The sequence below is a fragment of the Fulmarus glacialis genome, unplaced genomic scaffold, assembly GCF_000690835.1.
Source record: "Fulmarus glacialis isolate BGI_N327 unplaced genomic scaffold, ASM69083v1 scaffold17549, whole genome shotgun sequence".
NCBI lineage: Eukaryota > Metazoa > Chordata > Aves > Procellariiformes > Procellariidae > Fulmarus > Fulmarus glacialis.
Window position 1 is genome coordinate 10245 of NW_009231583.1, and position 15651 is coordinate 25895.

Consider the following 15651-nt stretch of genomic DNA (forward strand, 5'->3'; position numbering starts at 1 on the left):
ATCCTATCATCTGTACAGCCTTCGTTCAACTGCCTAAGAACTCACACGTGGTAATCTGTCTGAAACAGCTAAATCCGTAACTGTACATTTCTATTCATTTCTAGATGGAAAAATAGACTATATAACGGGAGTACATTCTCCTTGTGGTTTACAGTCTCATTAATGCTAACCAAATTACGCCTATACACTAAACAGATCTTCAAGACTTAAAAGTCCTATGTAATTTTGAAGTTCACAAGAGAGATCTACAAAAAAGTGCAAATTTTTATGATGTCAAAAAATTGTCACTGAACAGGACATACACATTCACAATATCAACGAGGCTCGATCTTGACACAGAGATAAAAACTGAGTGCATAGTCTCTGTGAACATAGAACATTCATAAAAATTATGATCTTGACCTCTTACTAACAATATTTCAGATTAGTAAAGCAAAAGGGCTTTTAAAATCCAGTGTACCCGAATTTTCTTTCCCCTCCCCATTATGCTTTGCTGCTGCTGACAGCTCCCAGACTCTCAGTGCTTCATTCTCAGGAACACTGAAGCAGAAGAGAGCCGAGGCTAAATTTCTGTTCCTGTGAGTTCTGCGCCATTGGAGACTTGCATACATGTAAGATGCTACCCTGCAACTCCTTCTCTCTCTTGTCTCTAGCTTCTCTGCCATGGAAAGATGAAATATCTGGCACATGAGACAGAGGAGTTTCAGCCTTCCACTGGTGGGAAGACCATTTATAAGAAAACTCCAGGCATCTTAGGGTCCATGATATTTGCACAGCGAAAAACCCAGCCCTTCATTACCATGGCACTGACATTACCCTGGTAGTGCAGGTACTTATGGTTCTGGAATGGAATGATCTACATGGAATAAACTTAAACAGGGCAGAGCGTTGCCTCATACAGATCTGCCTAGCTCTACAGCTTCAGAGAAGCAGCACTGACCTCCTCACAGCTGAGGTGTAACCTTGTTTGGTTTTTTTTGGTTGGTTGGTTTTGTTTGTTTGTTTGAACAGTGCTGCAATAGAGAATGCTATAGATATGTGTTAACACCAAGACAGCTTGTCAAAGACTAAGGGAAGGAGGGAAATGGCCTACATACAAAATCTCAACAGCTGAGTTTTTCTAGGGACATGATACTGTGGCACTTGCTGAACATCAGCACGATATCAGTTCTGTGTACAAGCCTCCTTCTACTATTTAAATATAAGGAAAGAAAACTGGCAGAAATTCCTCTTTATGATCTCTGTGGACTGCAGAAAGACACCCCCCCTCCTAAGACTCAGAGATGCTGATCATCTCTTACTTACATCCATAAACTCCACATTGGCTTTCGGACCAGTGGTCTCATTAAGGATCTTAATGGCCACAGGAATCTTTACAGTTTCTCCCTCGGGGACCCAAATGCCCTAGAAAGATAAAAAAAAGTGACACAAGACAACAATCATAGAAACTTCATTCAGCGTTACAGTTCTTTTTGATGCATTTTGTCACATTATGCAGTTCAGTTACAAACCTCAGAACTGAGAATACACAAAGTTATAAAATAATAAAAATTCCACAAAACTACTTCTTAATTGATATTTGAGAATTAAAAGCTGAGATGGCTAAAAAGTACACTTTAAATTTAAAATTCACAAACCCTGTGTCTCTTGGGCTACTTTTCCATCCTTCTTGACTATTGCTGTGTTCTTGGCAACCTCATGGTATCCATCTCTATCACTTTATTATTGTCTAAGTATATTCAAACTGATTATTCAAAGATGTATTATTCCCATGACCTTGTACCTGTAGTGACCTGGTCTGTACTTCCTCCATTTCCTCCCCAGTTTGAAGACAAAAGCAGTATGTATCCTCCTCCACTGCTCTGACCTACCACTTTAATTTGGCAGGTTTGCATTGCTCCCAAAGGGTTAGGTGATTGGTTTGACTTGCTCATTAAGCCCTACACTTCATGCCTTTGAGATTTGGATGTGGCCAACAGATCTTAAACAAATCTTTAACTGAAGTATTTTTTCCCGTGTGGGTTTGGCTCTTACATCCTGGTTGTTAAAGGGTGCATTGACATAACTCATCTTTCCTATTTAAATGGAAGAAACAAAAAGTATTACGGTTTAGCTAATGACAATATTGTTTTACAAGATACGATTACTATTACAAGACCCATGTGACACTTGCGAAATGAGAGACAAAGTTTATCTAGCGTTCCAAAAGCGTACTGTAAACCCATTATGTGAAAACAGAATGACAAACTTTGATACTGCATTTTAATATCAAGACAGCCCAGCTTGTGCAGTCCTCTGGTGTGCAAGAATGCTTGTGGCTGACACTCCTTTTCTCACCAAGAAATAATATCTGCATGTCTGATCAAAACTGAAGTTAACATTTGAGCCTGAAGATGTGCTCCTCCCACACAATTCCACTATCCTATGAGTTTCCCAGACACGTAGGGCTCATGAACCCATCCGCAGTATGGGATGCTTCGCTGCAATGCAGAACTTGACTGTTCAAAAGTTAAATGAGGGAACTCACTGCTGTGTATTCAAGACTCTTACCTTGTATACAGTTCCAAAGGCTCCAGACCCTAGAACCTTGACTCTTTTCAGCTCAGTTTCCTTCAGGATACGAAGCTGTGCTTGGTTGGGTGCTGTGCCACTTGGAGTCAAGGGTTCCACAAGCTATGAAGGAAAATCCAAGAGTCTTAAATTTTTGAAAATGGGAAGACCTGTCAGAAGTTGAAAACAACCAATCCAACTAAATACTGGAATAAGACAGTGGTGGGGTCTATTGACCATTGACCTGCCAACTTGTGCAGCAAATGAGCAATGCTAAGAGATCTAATAACGAAAATCCTCATTCAACATGTAGTAATTTCCACCAGGAATTGCATGATGGAATTGCGAACTGGAAATTGAATTGGTGTCACAATAACACACCCAAGGACTTTTGCTAATGGAGGCAGTATAAATATTTTCTACATGACAGAAATACAGCATTTATTATCAGTGCACCACATTCTATTTTTGCCCATTTTAGTGCCTTTTAAGTTGGCCATATTTCTTTTTAATAGCCCTGACTTAATGGCTCATCACGTTCTTATTCTGTTTTGGGGAAGGGACTATTTTTCTGAACTTCTGCTATACCACACAGGAGGACACCTTTAAGGAGAAAACATAGCAGACCACTAATTTATAACAGCCACTGATTTACTGCAAAAAAGGCACAATTAAACAATTTACTCAAGATGTCCCAAGAAACTTTGTAAATGAGCCACAATGGCACGTTCAGTTAAAAATGCTCTCAGATCTCAACGTTGTAACGTCTCTGCCAGAAAAAACAATGCTTCTTTAAAAATAAATTAAAAATACATGAAAAGGACAATACTCTAAACAATGAAAAATAATCTGTTCCTTTACAGGATGAGGAAAATAATTCAGCACTACTCCTACTCAAATTGGTTTGAAACCACTGCAGTATTTCAAAGTTGTCTGTTTACAAGGTTAAATGCATGATGCTCTGCAGTTTGAAAACTACTTCTATGGCTCTTTGAGCATCATGAACTACTTAATTAGTTGACCAGACTACTTTGGTTCAGGTAAAAAAAAAAAACAACGGTATCTGGAAATTACTGGAGTAAGAAAACATAACAAAACCAAACAGCAACAAGTCAGGTTATCACAGAAATAATTTGTGAGCAGTACTTTTTTTTTAGAGTGATTTCTCTTTCCTCCTTCCCACTTTAGATGTCCAGTACTTACATGGTGAAAGAAAGAAGGTTTACTGTAAAAGAAAAGTGGACAGACTGGTGGTACACTTCTGCATTTTCAGTTTGCGAAGGGTGAAAACAGCTTCTGTGCCACAGTCCACCAACATAGGTATGGCAGGGAGAAGTGTTGTGGGCATCTAAAAAAATGCTTGTAGAGTTTTACTGAGAATGATCTACAGAAAAAATAGGCCTGTTACAGCCTCCAGCTAGAAACAGAGACATTAGCCGAAGCTATAGTCGCTTGTGTGTTTATCTCAGGATGCTCCTGATTTAATCTTCAGTATCTAAGCCAAGACAACAGCTTCCCCACATGTTCAGTAGATGACCTTGGTCCCTCACGAACTGCTGTCAGCCACAGCTTTTATCTCACCAAATGGAGAATGAGAGCTGGACTTCACCTCTCAAATACAATGAAAACTACCTGCTTAAAATCATTTATGCTTGAGTAGGGGCTGATACAATGGCAAGATTTAAGTATCTAAAGGCACTGAGTATTGTTAAGCTTTCTATTCAACTGAACAGTATTTAAGAAGCAACACAAATTCTAGCCAAGCATAAAGATACTTAGGCAAACAGATTGGGGATGCATGTATCATTTGCTCCCAGGCTCTACAGTGGAGATGAGTGGGAGCAGGACTCTTGGAACAGAACAGAAAACAGCATTGGCAAAAATCACTAGCTAACAATATTCCCAATCTTTATTATCTTACAAGGGGGACCCTAATTTAAAAACATCATCACTTGCAAAGTGTCTCAAGCATAGGACTGAGGAGATGGTAGTAATCACCTTTGCCGTAGCTGACAGATAAAGATTTAATGTTATGTTTAAATATACTTCCTAGATTGCCCCCTCCACTACTGGCATTTCAAAGAGGAGGACCGAGTGGGCACACCACTCCGTCCTATAGCTCCACTACGTATTTTTGCCAGTAGAACTGTGAACCTCATTTGGTTAAGCTCTAGGAGGTATCTTGGCTTAATAAAATACATAATTATTACTGATCATGACTACAGACTTTGATAAAATCTGGACCACAAAGGCAATACAGGCACTGGGAACAACCGTAAGTGACAATCTCTGCATTTAAGCATTCCTGACGAGCTTAAGTTTGCATCACAGCTTGCTGAACTTACTTCAGTCTTAGAAGTTGAGCCCAGTATGCACCGGATGAAAACCTGTAATATTTAAGCATGAGAGCTGCTAAATGTACTGATGAACTGGGATAGAAGTTCAGTTGAGAGCAGCATGGGAGTTCAAAAATCTGGTGGAACAGGACTTTGTGATCATGTGGATCTTTTTTGGTCTTCAAAAGCCATAAATCTATACAAGTACAGAAAACTAATATCTTGAAATAGCTTCATTCATTCCATCAGTTCAGTCCTGCAGAAGTTAGCAAAAGGATTTCTACCTTTGGTAGACCTCTCTGGTAACTGGATTGAAGACCTGAACATCTTTAATATAAAAGCAGAACAGCTCTGCATATCTCTTCAAATATTCTGTGGGAAGCACACTCTCACCTCAGTCTCCAGGAATCTTCGCAATGCTCTCTTCTTTTTAATGCTTTTGCGCCGAACATACACGGCAAATGTCAGGCCCACAATGACGATGATGAAGAGGCCACCAATAACTCCCGCAGCAATCAGAGGGGTTCTAGCAATCAGAATCAGAGACTTTATTTTTAGGTAGAGTGAGAGACCAAAGAATGGTTGGGTACATAAAACACAATCACTTGGAAACTTTATTAACTGTCTTATGACTAGAATTTCTAAGTCAGTCCAAATGGGAAGTCAGGGGAAACACATTAACATATGGTATGACTTTTCTTGTTTTTAACCAATATACCAATTCTACTTTTTTCAAACCGCCATGCACACGTGAGGAGTCGTGTGGACAAGGAGATTCAACATGCACTTTGATGGCAAACGCAAATCTGCAATGGCAAAATGAGGATACAGGTATCTGCAGTTTTCCTGCAAGAGCTTTAACTATGCTTACTCTTTGGCTCCATCTAGATTAACTCATGGGCTTGTGCATGAGAGGAAAACAAACTAATGAAAAATTCCCAAACTACCAATATGATGTGCCTTCCTGAGTGGAGGAAGTGAGAGGCAACTTCAAACATGGTGTTTCATAGACAAATCTGAAGGCATCATACTCGTACACCTTCCTCAAGTGGAGGATATTTATATATGAACAATGTAATTCATGACTAGAACCACGCACCCTCTTGGAACTCCTGGTTCATTACTATTACACACAAACATTTTGGTCAGGGGTTATCGTTGCACCCACCTGGTTTTGCTTTGGCTTTTCAGCACAGCCAAACCCCAGACCAAGAGACTGGTGTGTTGGAGCCAAAACACTCCTGTGAACGATGCCAAGTGAGGCTCAGCTTTTGCACAAGGCCTGTTGTCCCCCCAGTACTCCTATAACCCCTTTCAGCTTTCCAGGATCTTGAGCAGCATGAGCTACAATTACTAATTTGTTTTTCCATAGCGATAAGATAGAGTAGGCTGGCATCACGGTAGATACTATACAAGCACAAAAAAAGACCATCTCAGAGAGTCACTCTGTTTGACTCAGGTGCCCACATTTGGAGATCGCCTACACAGAGGAGAGAAACAGGCTCCCTCTGAAGAAAAAGTCAAAGCGATAGGTGCTCTGACTCAGTTTTCTTTCTCTCCCTGCTCCGTCTCTGAAGGGTGGGTAGCAGCCTCCAAATCAAAACCTTAAATCAGGCATTTTCACAGAATACCAACAACTTACTAGCATAAACACACTCACAGCATTTAACATCCCTCCAACAACGGCTAGACAGTAGCTGGAAAGGTGGGTAAAAAGAGACAGCATGACAACTGCAGAGTATAAATGGTGCTGAAACCACTGCCTGGTAACTACAAGAAATAGGTTAATTATTGTCAAGATTGTGGAAGTACCACTGCCATGCTTTAACAGCCTTCCTCATGTCTGAATGATAATGAAAGACACATTATGGCCTCTTATAAAAATGTACCACACAGCTATTGAAAATCTAAAGGAGTCTCCCACAGAAATATTAATTGTTTTATCTGACCCTTTATTCTTCTTTGTACGTCCTACCACAAAGCTGAGCAGTGGGAAGCAGTACCATCGCACCTGGTTTGGTATATTAAGGTGTATCTATATTACCGCTGAGTACCATTTTGAAGACCATCTCTAAACTGTCCTAACTGTCCCTTGTCACTGTAGTTTGGTCTAGAGAGGTCTCAAAGCACACAACCTGGATTCATGTCAGATACCAACCAGAAGACGTGTTTCTGAAGTGCACCTAATGTGCTCCAACCTCTAACTAAGGCACTAAGGTCCACAGGGTCAAACTAGAGCTAACCCAAAGAAAAATCCCTTGCAGCAAACACAGCCTAGACAGTGGGACCATTACCTATTTCATCCTCCAGATCCAATCCTATTGTATCACTCGCTTCATGTTAACAGAGACAAAGCCTCATACTCCCACCTCTAGTTATTAAAGCACGGTGTTTAAAGCACCGCTATCATATTTGCCCAGGGAAAACACATTAACATTACACAACACTGTAAGGCCTATTACAGTTCAAAGACTTTATGATGGAAACCATAAAGCCTGCAAATAAAGGAAGCTGAATGTTGTCTGGCTGAGAAATGGATTATTATGTTTGGGAAATACAAGTCCACTACCCCCTACTCCTCAGGCAGACACACTCCTCCTTCATCTAGCTTGGCCTTAAGACACATTCCCCTTTCTAATCCCATTGGTTACTCTGCCGATTTTGAATGCAGAGCTCAGACTGAAGGACCTGGCGTATCCACCCAAAACAACGCTCCTCTTCATTTGCGTGTGCTTTCCATGATGCTGATGCAAGAAACTCTTTAATAGGCAATTACGAAAAACACTGGACTTCAAAAGACTTCTGTGGAGCTAGTACTGACTAACGTTCTTGAACAGAGGTTTTTTTTTTTTTTATGCCGTATGAACAATCATGTAATTTTTAACAAACACCACCAAACCACAGACTGACAAAACAGGTCCAAGATCTCTCAGCTTTGAAGTGCATATTAATAACTATCATAACAGCTGTTAAAATAAATAATTATAGTTTTATGGTACTGCGTACACTAAAAATGGCCCAAACAATATTTACATGATAGACCATAATAAGGAAACAGTTCCAAAGGAGACATAACGACTAGTGAAGAAAATAAAATGAAGTTACAAATTCCTTGCAGCCCTTTTATTGTGTAGAGTACAGGGGTTGAAAATGAATCTTTATGATCCATTGTGTCAACTCTCATTGACTTTGAAAGAAAGTCCTCATCATTTTTAGGAGTGAATTGGAAAAAAGCAAATAATTTTCAAAAACTTCACCAAACAAGCATTTAGTCATCAATGTGAAATACGCTGTAATCGCGTATTATATCTGAATTTTCAGGAGATACCATCTAAACACACTATTAAGCAAGCTTAAAAAGGTAGTCTAAGAGGAATAATATAACATGCGAGGGAAAAAAACATATTTAAATGCTGAACAAATAACTGTAATGCAGAAAAATTTTATTTTGAACTCAAATAGTGATCAGCTTCCTTCACTCATAAGTCCACTATCCTCGCATAAAAATCATGACAGACACAAACATCACAGACCTACACGGATGCTATTGTATACTGTGCAGCTTCTCCTCACTCTGCTACTGAGCTAAACCCCAAAGTCAACAATCATGTGTTTTATTTGCTACAATACCAAATGACAAGTCACTGCCTTCAGTGCTTTCTGGTATCATCAGTGCAGTTCACTGTTGTTTCCAACCACACGTAGATTATTTTCTAAGCCCAGTTTTCTGGGCGTCACCTACCTCATTTGGGTTATTTTGACTTATGACCGTTAGGCTGAGTTTGCTTTTCTATCTATTCTGCTAACATCTTCAAGTCTCCTGTATCATTTCTCTACTATTTCCCTGTTTTCAGTGTCTTATATTTAATACCCTGGTGAATTTCATTAACATGTTGTTTACCTTTCTTTTCTGTAAGGTTGTTTAACATGGATCCCTACAAGGTAGCACTGATCAGAGATGCTGCTGAAGACACAAAACCTTTCTCCCATTTTGTTTTTTTAATCCAATCCTTTTTTTGCATATGCACCTAACCAACAGTTCAGCTTCACATACACATGGACACACAAATCGCCTTATCTCCAGTGGCATTAAGGGCTTAATCCCACAACCACCTCTGTGAATGCAATTCTCTACATTTGACCACCTCAGACTACTGCCCACTTAAAACTAATTCCATGAAAGTCAACAGGAGCAGTGCTGATGCAGAGACAAAAATTTCACTACCAAAAAACCCCATTTTGTTAAAGTCATTTTTAAAAGTGTGGAGGCCCTATTTCTCTCTTAGAGCTCAGAAAGGCTAAAGTTGCGCAAAGAGAGGTAGTTCCATGTCAGTCCTGCCTGTCCAGCATAAATAATGGACAGCCAAAAGTCGATCCTAGCTCACATTTCTTTCAGCTCCACTACGAACCTACCCACCGGAAACTCCTGATACAGCCACTGCTTTCCTTTACACACTGAAAATCTACTACAGAGGGCGAAAAAAATCTCTGCTAGGTGTTTCTGGACTTTTATGCTCATCAAATTAGCCTTAGCAGTCCAAGAAATATGGCCCTGAATCATAATTCAACCCCATATAATTAATTTGCTATCCACCCGCCCCTCCCTCAGCTGAGGACAGAATACCCAATTAATGGTCGGAAAAGGCAGCAGCAAGGGAGGCAGTGGGAGGGAAAAAACCCACAACATGTGAAAAATCCTGCCTTTTAAACTGGAAACCGTGTATCTGTGGCTAAAAGTTGAAAGTAAGATTCTAGTATTCCCTTAGGAGAAATAAATAATACATACTTCTTTTTAAATGCATACAGTGTTTTCATATTTAGAAGCATGTAACACCCACTCCCACACACCAAAACTGAGACAAAAAGTTCAAAGTTAGTATTCCAAGATGGACAAGGATGCTCAACAGGGGGGCTCGTACCATTCCATCCACTCCAAAACATCAAAACATCTGCAATTCCCACAGTGCTTTGAGACCAGGTATTAAAGCCCAGTTACTGATTCAGATGAGTACACGGTCTCATACTCTTGACTGGAGAGTGCAGCAGATGGGTGAAAGGAAGTAGAATTGTGGTCCATGGAGTAAAGCTGAGAAAGAACACCTGTTTTTCTATCTTTGGCATTAACCCACCTAATATGATATGTAAATAAATTGAGCTTTGAAGCCGAGCTGTTAGAGGGCTTTAAGTTCCTGCCTCAACCTTCCCCACCTTCCCCTCCTTTGAGTTTTATCTATATATCCAAACAGGATTCATTACAACCTTGAATACTCACTAAGTAGTTGCTTCTTTTTCGTTATCAAGGCATTATTTTTTCCTGATGGACAATTCATACATTCTGCATTCCTCGCCCCTTCTATCAGTGGGGAGTTCAACTGACTTTGAAGCTGCACTTTTAGAGATCTAACAGATTCTGCTAATCCTGGAATGATAATCTTAGTATTTAAAATATACAAGATAAACAACCAGACCGGGAAGCAGATTTGTGTATGTTTTAATAGCTTCTCTCTGCTGTGAAGCACTCCCCTAGCAGAGCTCTACAACCACAACTTCCAGAGTGCCTGGTGTTCACGAAATGGTGCTCCCAGAGGGTGGGAAGAATTCAACTAATGTTATTCACGTTAAGACGTGCTTTGCTTTATATTTTTCTTTTTCAAGAACAAGACTCCCTTTCCCCTTTCCTCACCTAATCTGAGGGTGTTTGAACACTGACAACAAACACTGACAATGTCACCGTTTATGTACAGATTAGGAATTTTTATCATGCATAAACACAAATTTTAACTCATAGCTGATCTCATGATTACTACCAATTCCGCATTTAATCCAGATATGGGCAAACTGCATTCCAATATACTGTCAACTAGCTGTAGTTAAACTCTGGTGGCAGGTAGTTCTAGCCACAACTTTTCAATATGCAAAATGACCACAGTGTTTCAGTCTATGTCCATTTAGCAGTTAAATATCAAACACAGTTTTCACTTTGGACAAGGCTAATGCTGACAAACAGATATCTATAGTCAAAATTGCTTTCTCCTTACACCCATTGATTCCTATACAGAAGCCTTCCTCAAGCAAGTATTTAAGGACATTTCTAGATCACTATAATCAAGTTATCTGTATACTCAAAGTTTTTTCACTGGTTTTGCCAAATGAGAAGAACATGTGCAGAACAGAGACTTGCAGTCTCTAATTGACAGTGTACACCCTTTCCTCCTCTAGTATACTGCTAGATGTGCTGTTGAGAGCAACTGTGCTGTTAGGATACATCAAAATGTTTAACATATGGTGACATCATTTACTGAAGGTTTGCATGTATTTTGGTTATCAGAGTGTTTACTGAAAACGAAACACCAACAAGACGCAAACAGATACATTATGTGCATTCATTCCTTAAATTGTAAAAGTGTGTCCTACCCATGCCTCATTTTTTTTAAAAGGTAGGATTCCTCATTTCACTCTGCAAAATAAATGAGGACAAGATAAAAAATATTAAGTATAACTTTGAAAATGAATATAACCTAGAATTCTAGACATTAATATGTATTGATTATAAATTTATGACATCTTTATTATCATTAAGCACACATAGTGCACAATGGATTTTTTTAAAACTAGTTTTAAATCTGAATGGCATAATTTAGGTGAACAACCACATTTCTGTTACGTTTTCACCATAAATTACTAGGGACTCTCAATTTTAACTCCCTGTTAATACAGTTGATTGGAAATAAACACCAAAATCTCTGGGATTATAGTATCATACAGAGGCTTTTCATGGGCTTCTCTCCCTATAAAACTGAAAAGCCCATCTGACATCTCTTGCACCCCTGGTATTTTTAGGCTGAGATTTTTCTTTTCTGCCACAACATAAAAAAGGAATGCTATTGTTAAGAACTTGCACAGTGACTTTGTTTTGAGGCTTGTGCTTTAAGTAAACAGATTAATGTTCCTTGTAAAATATGCCAAGTCAGGCCCCATATAATGTAGATTGATTTATCTGTGACAGAAAGCCAGTTACATCCACTAGATTGGACTCACAGGTGAAGCCAGTTCATCAAGTAAAAGAACAACCCTCTTTATAAACTTGTCATATTGCCCATTTTCTTTAGGAATAGTAATATTTTGCTTTAAATAAAGAAAACTAGACCTGTAATGACCATGGGCGCTGATGGACTGCTCTGAAACTAAAACCATCAACATTAGCTCAAAGAGTTTCTCTCCGCATAAAGCATTCCTGTTAGAAGCAATAAACTCAGCCTGCTTCTCTGCAACCAGTTGCAGTAACTGGCTCTACGATTATGTCTGTGTACACGAAATTATTAGTAAGAAAACATGCTTTTCTCAAATGGAAACATAAAGCGCATTTTCCTGTATGACATTATATGCTGAGAGACTACTTCGTCTGGTAGCACTGCTTTCTATTAATTAACTGTCAAATCCAAAAGTACCAGAGAGAAGCACAGTCTGAGGCAGAGCGCGTTACATCGCTTGAGGAGCTAGAGAAATACAAGGTAGTGCCCATATTAAATCAGTAGGTAGCTAAAACATTCAATGGGAGCTGGCTCATATAGAGAATACAAATCCTAGCATAAAATTGGCCATTGAAACTGAGCAGGAACATTCCTTCACTCTGCAATACGTGTCAGGGCAGATTTTTATAACCTTTTCTTCATTGCTACATTTCGGTTCTAGCAGACATGGGCAGGCCCATTACCTTCACCCTACATCCCGTACAACTTCTCAAGCAGAAGGCTGAACTCAAGCCTAAATGGCTCAGAAATTATTTCAACCTGCCCGCAGCTTTGCTCCACCAGTGATTGTACAGACGAGTGAATACTGCAGTCAATATTAATAGGAATTCATTAACATTTCAGGTGGCAGCTTGATTCAGTCTAATGCATGCCATTTTTTCTTTATGGTTAACAAACAATTATGTAGATAGGTGTATGCTCCAGAGTTTGGAAAAACAATCAGATCTCTGAGGACAGGTATTCATGATGAATTAGACATTCACTACTTTGTTCTCTAAAATTTTTGGTATCCAATATTTGGTACAGGATACGGAGGGAAGTTCACTTCAGTTGGGTGATAAATCAAACCATAAAGAATAGAGAACAGGAAGGAATGTTCAGGAGTATTTTAAATAACCAACAGGAAGAAACCTGTTTGAATACTGTGCTCCTCCTTCTGCTATTTTTTTTAAAGCACTTTCCAAATTCCACTGGTGAGAAGTGCTTGTAAGTCACTTAAGTTCCAGTTAAGTGTTTGCTGAAATTGAGCTATTCAACATACGAAATAGCCAACCGCATACATGACTAAGCAAAATCTTGCCTGTAGGACTGCACAGGTGGTTTGCCTGCCTTTAAAGGAGCTGCAAGAGGAAGGTTTCTCTACCACATGCCCTTCCTTTTTACTTTACTTCACAAATCATCATCTTTCTTTTGAAAATGCATTGATCGCTCTTTTTATACCTGCCCCTTTTGATTGTTTTTTGGAATGCCAGTCTCTCCTGAGAGTAATCGTTCAGAAGATTTAAGGAGCACAGAGCACATTTTTTGTCTAAGTGGTTGTGAACGCTGGACTCTTTCCTGTTACAGCTTTGAATCATACGGGGCAGCGAGCGTTTGCTTTCACAAGCTCCAGGAGTATTTCACAGCCGGAAACCTTCAAGGACTGTATTTGTGGACCAAGTCTGAGATTCTGTCCCCATCTGCCTCCTTCTGAAGTCTTTATGACTTTACATTTCTCCTTTGTGAGAACAGATTCTGTACATCAGAGCGCCTTAACTTCCGTCAGACCACTTCTGGTCCAACTCTGCATCTACACTCCCACGAGCCATCTCACCAAGATGAACAAGCCTCCTCACCTGCGTGAGCGGTCAGACAAAGGTTCAGCACTGGACACTGGCAGAGGGGAAGAAAACCCCCATCAAAACAAAATGAGACACGACAAACTGATGAGAACAGAACCGTCACGCTATGTTCTCGATCTTGAAGTTTCTTGCCATATCCAATCATTTGTTTTGTGATAAACATAAAGCTTACATGGGTTTCAGCTCATTTTTTTTAACAAGTGGTGGCATTAAAGCATCTTTTAGATCTATGAGATTAAAGCTAGAGTGCATGGAGGATTTCTAGAAGAATGCGTTTGGAAATATGCACCCACATATTGTGCATATTGTATTACATACATTCATATGTATATATACACATACACATGTGATTAAGATTTTTTCCTTCAAAGTCTAAATCAAAATGGTAACACTTCATTCTATGCTGGTATAAATGTATATATAAATATAGCATGAGACATTTATTAGAATAGTAGTAATGGCCATGATGCTGTTAACTTCACCATACATTTTAGCTACTCCTCATTTGAGTTCTAAATATGCAGAATTTATATTTGTGGAGCATAGCAGGGAATAAATGTGGCCAGTGCTCATAAATACCGAGGAAAATCCAAGGCAAATAAACAGCAGAGTATAAGGAATTTATTTCTGAGTATGTCTGATGCTGCTTTCAGATTTATCACTATTATTTTACAAGGATAGCATTCTGTCTAAACGCCCTACACAAATTATATCAATCATTAGAAAAATCCCATTTGATTATGGGGAAAAACTCACATAAAATTGAGATCCTCCTTCTGACACAAGGCTTATACAGGATCATCTCCTATATGATAATATGCCCAAAAATTCTTCTATGTCCTTAACTTATGAGTCGTCTCCCAGCAATTCTTGTATTACCAAGCAGAGCACAGAGAAACTCTGGTGTATCTTGCAACTCCTCTTAATTCTAGTCATCATCCCACTGCCAGCATTTCCCCAGAAGCCATTCAGAAAAAAGAAGTTCAACTTCGAAGCTCCAAACCCACCCACCTTCACTCCTCTCCTCCGTATCCACAGCCACCCAGAGGGAATCTATTTCACTTCACTGGCTATAAAGCAAGCCAAGGGAAACCAGTCTTTGTGAATATTACCCTCATCTCCTGTTCTCAGCTCTACTGATGATTTTCTTTGCATCTATGTACACAGCAACATCCTATCATCTTGATAGTCACAGATGTGACTTGATTAGAAAAACAGCTTGTGTCCACGGTGAGGATACTGCTCAGAGTAACCTAGACTCTACAACAGCTGTTTTATTATAATTATTTTGCAGTACAGTATGGCCCACATAAAGGCAAATGATAATTTAGTAAAACAGCTCTTCCTTCTCCCAAATTTCAGTATGATAGAACATTCCAGAACTTACTGCAGATACTGCCTTATATATGCATCTTCCAAATGTTAAAAATACTCCTCTTCCAATAGCTGCTAAACTCCCGCAAAAGAGCAGGCCAAGCATCTGGGGAAACGGTGATCCAAAAAATCTCTTTTTCCTCTTTCAGCCACAAAGCCCTTCCTCTCCCCCTGCCACCGAACCCCCAAATCTAAGTACCAGCCTCTCTGGCAGACAGTGGATCCTGCTGACTTTTTGTGCCTTTTAGGTCTCACAGCTTCTGAAGCTCATTAGGGCTCAAGAAAACAAAGAGAGAAGGCTCAGACATCATTTTTTCCTGCCTCTATCATCAGGGAAAAAAAAATTGCCTCTCATCCCACTTCAAAAATATATGTATTTGAAGTATTTAAGTGAGAAGAGGACAGAAAGGTTGATGAACCCAGCTAGAGGGAATACACACAAATATACTGCTGCAGCTATGGGTTTTGGCTTGCTTTCTTAGTAATTGCCTTTTTCTCACTGGAATTTTCCTGGAAAGG

General features: G+C 39.4%; 1 protein-coding gene across 1 annotated transcript in view; it reads right to left on the reverse strand.

Moving 5' to 3' along the window:
- Window positions 1-1305: 1305 nt before the first annotated feature.
- LOC104081775 (receptor tyrosine-protein kinase erbB-4) overlaps window positions 1306-15651 on the reverse strand; it is a gene marked incomplete at both ends in the record, with an annotated part of 65395 nt that continues 51049 nt past the window's right edge. Inside the window, 3 exons of the mRNA XM_009584638.1 lie at window positions 1306-1404; window positions 2551-2673; window positions 5280-5412. Of these exons, the coding sequence (XP_009582933.1) occupies window positions 1306-1404; window positions 2551-2673; window positions 5280-5412 (355 nt within the window). The remainder of the gene's footprint in view (window positions 1405-2550; window positions 2674-5279; window positions 5413-15651) is intronic.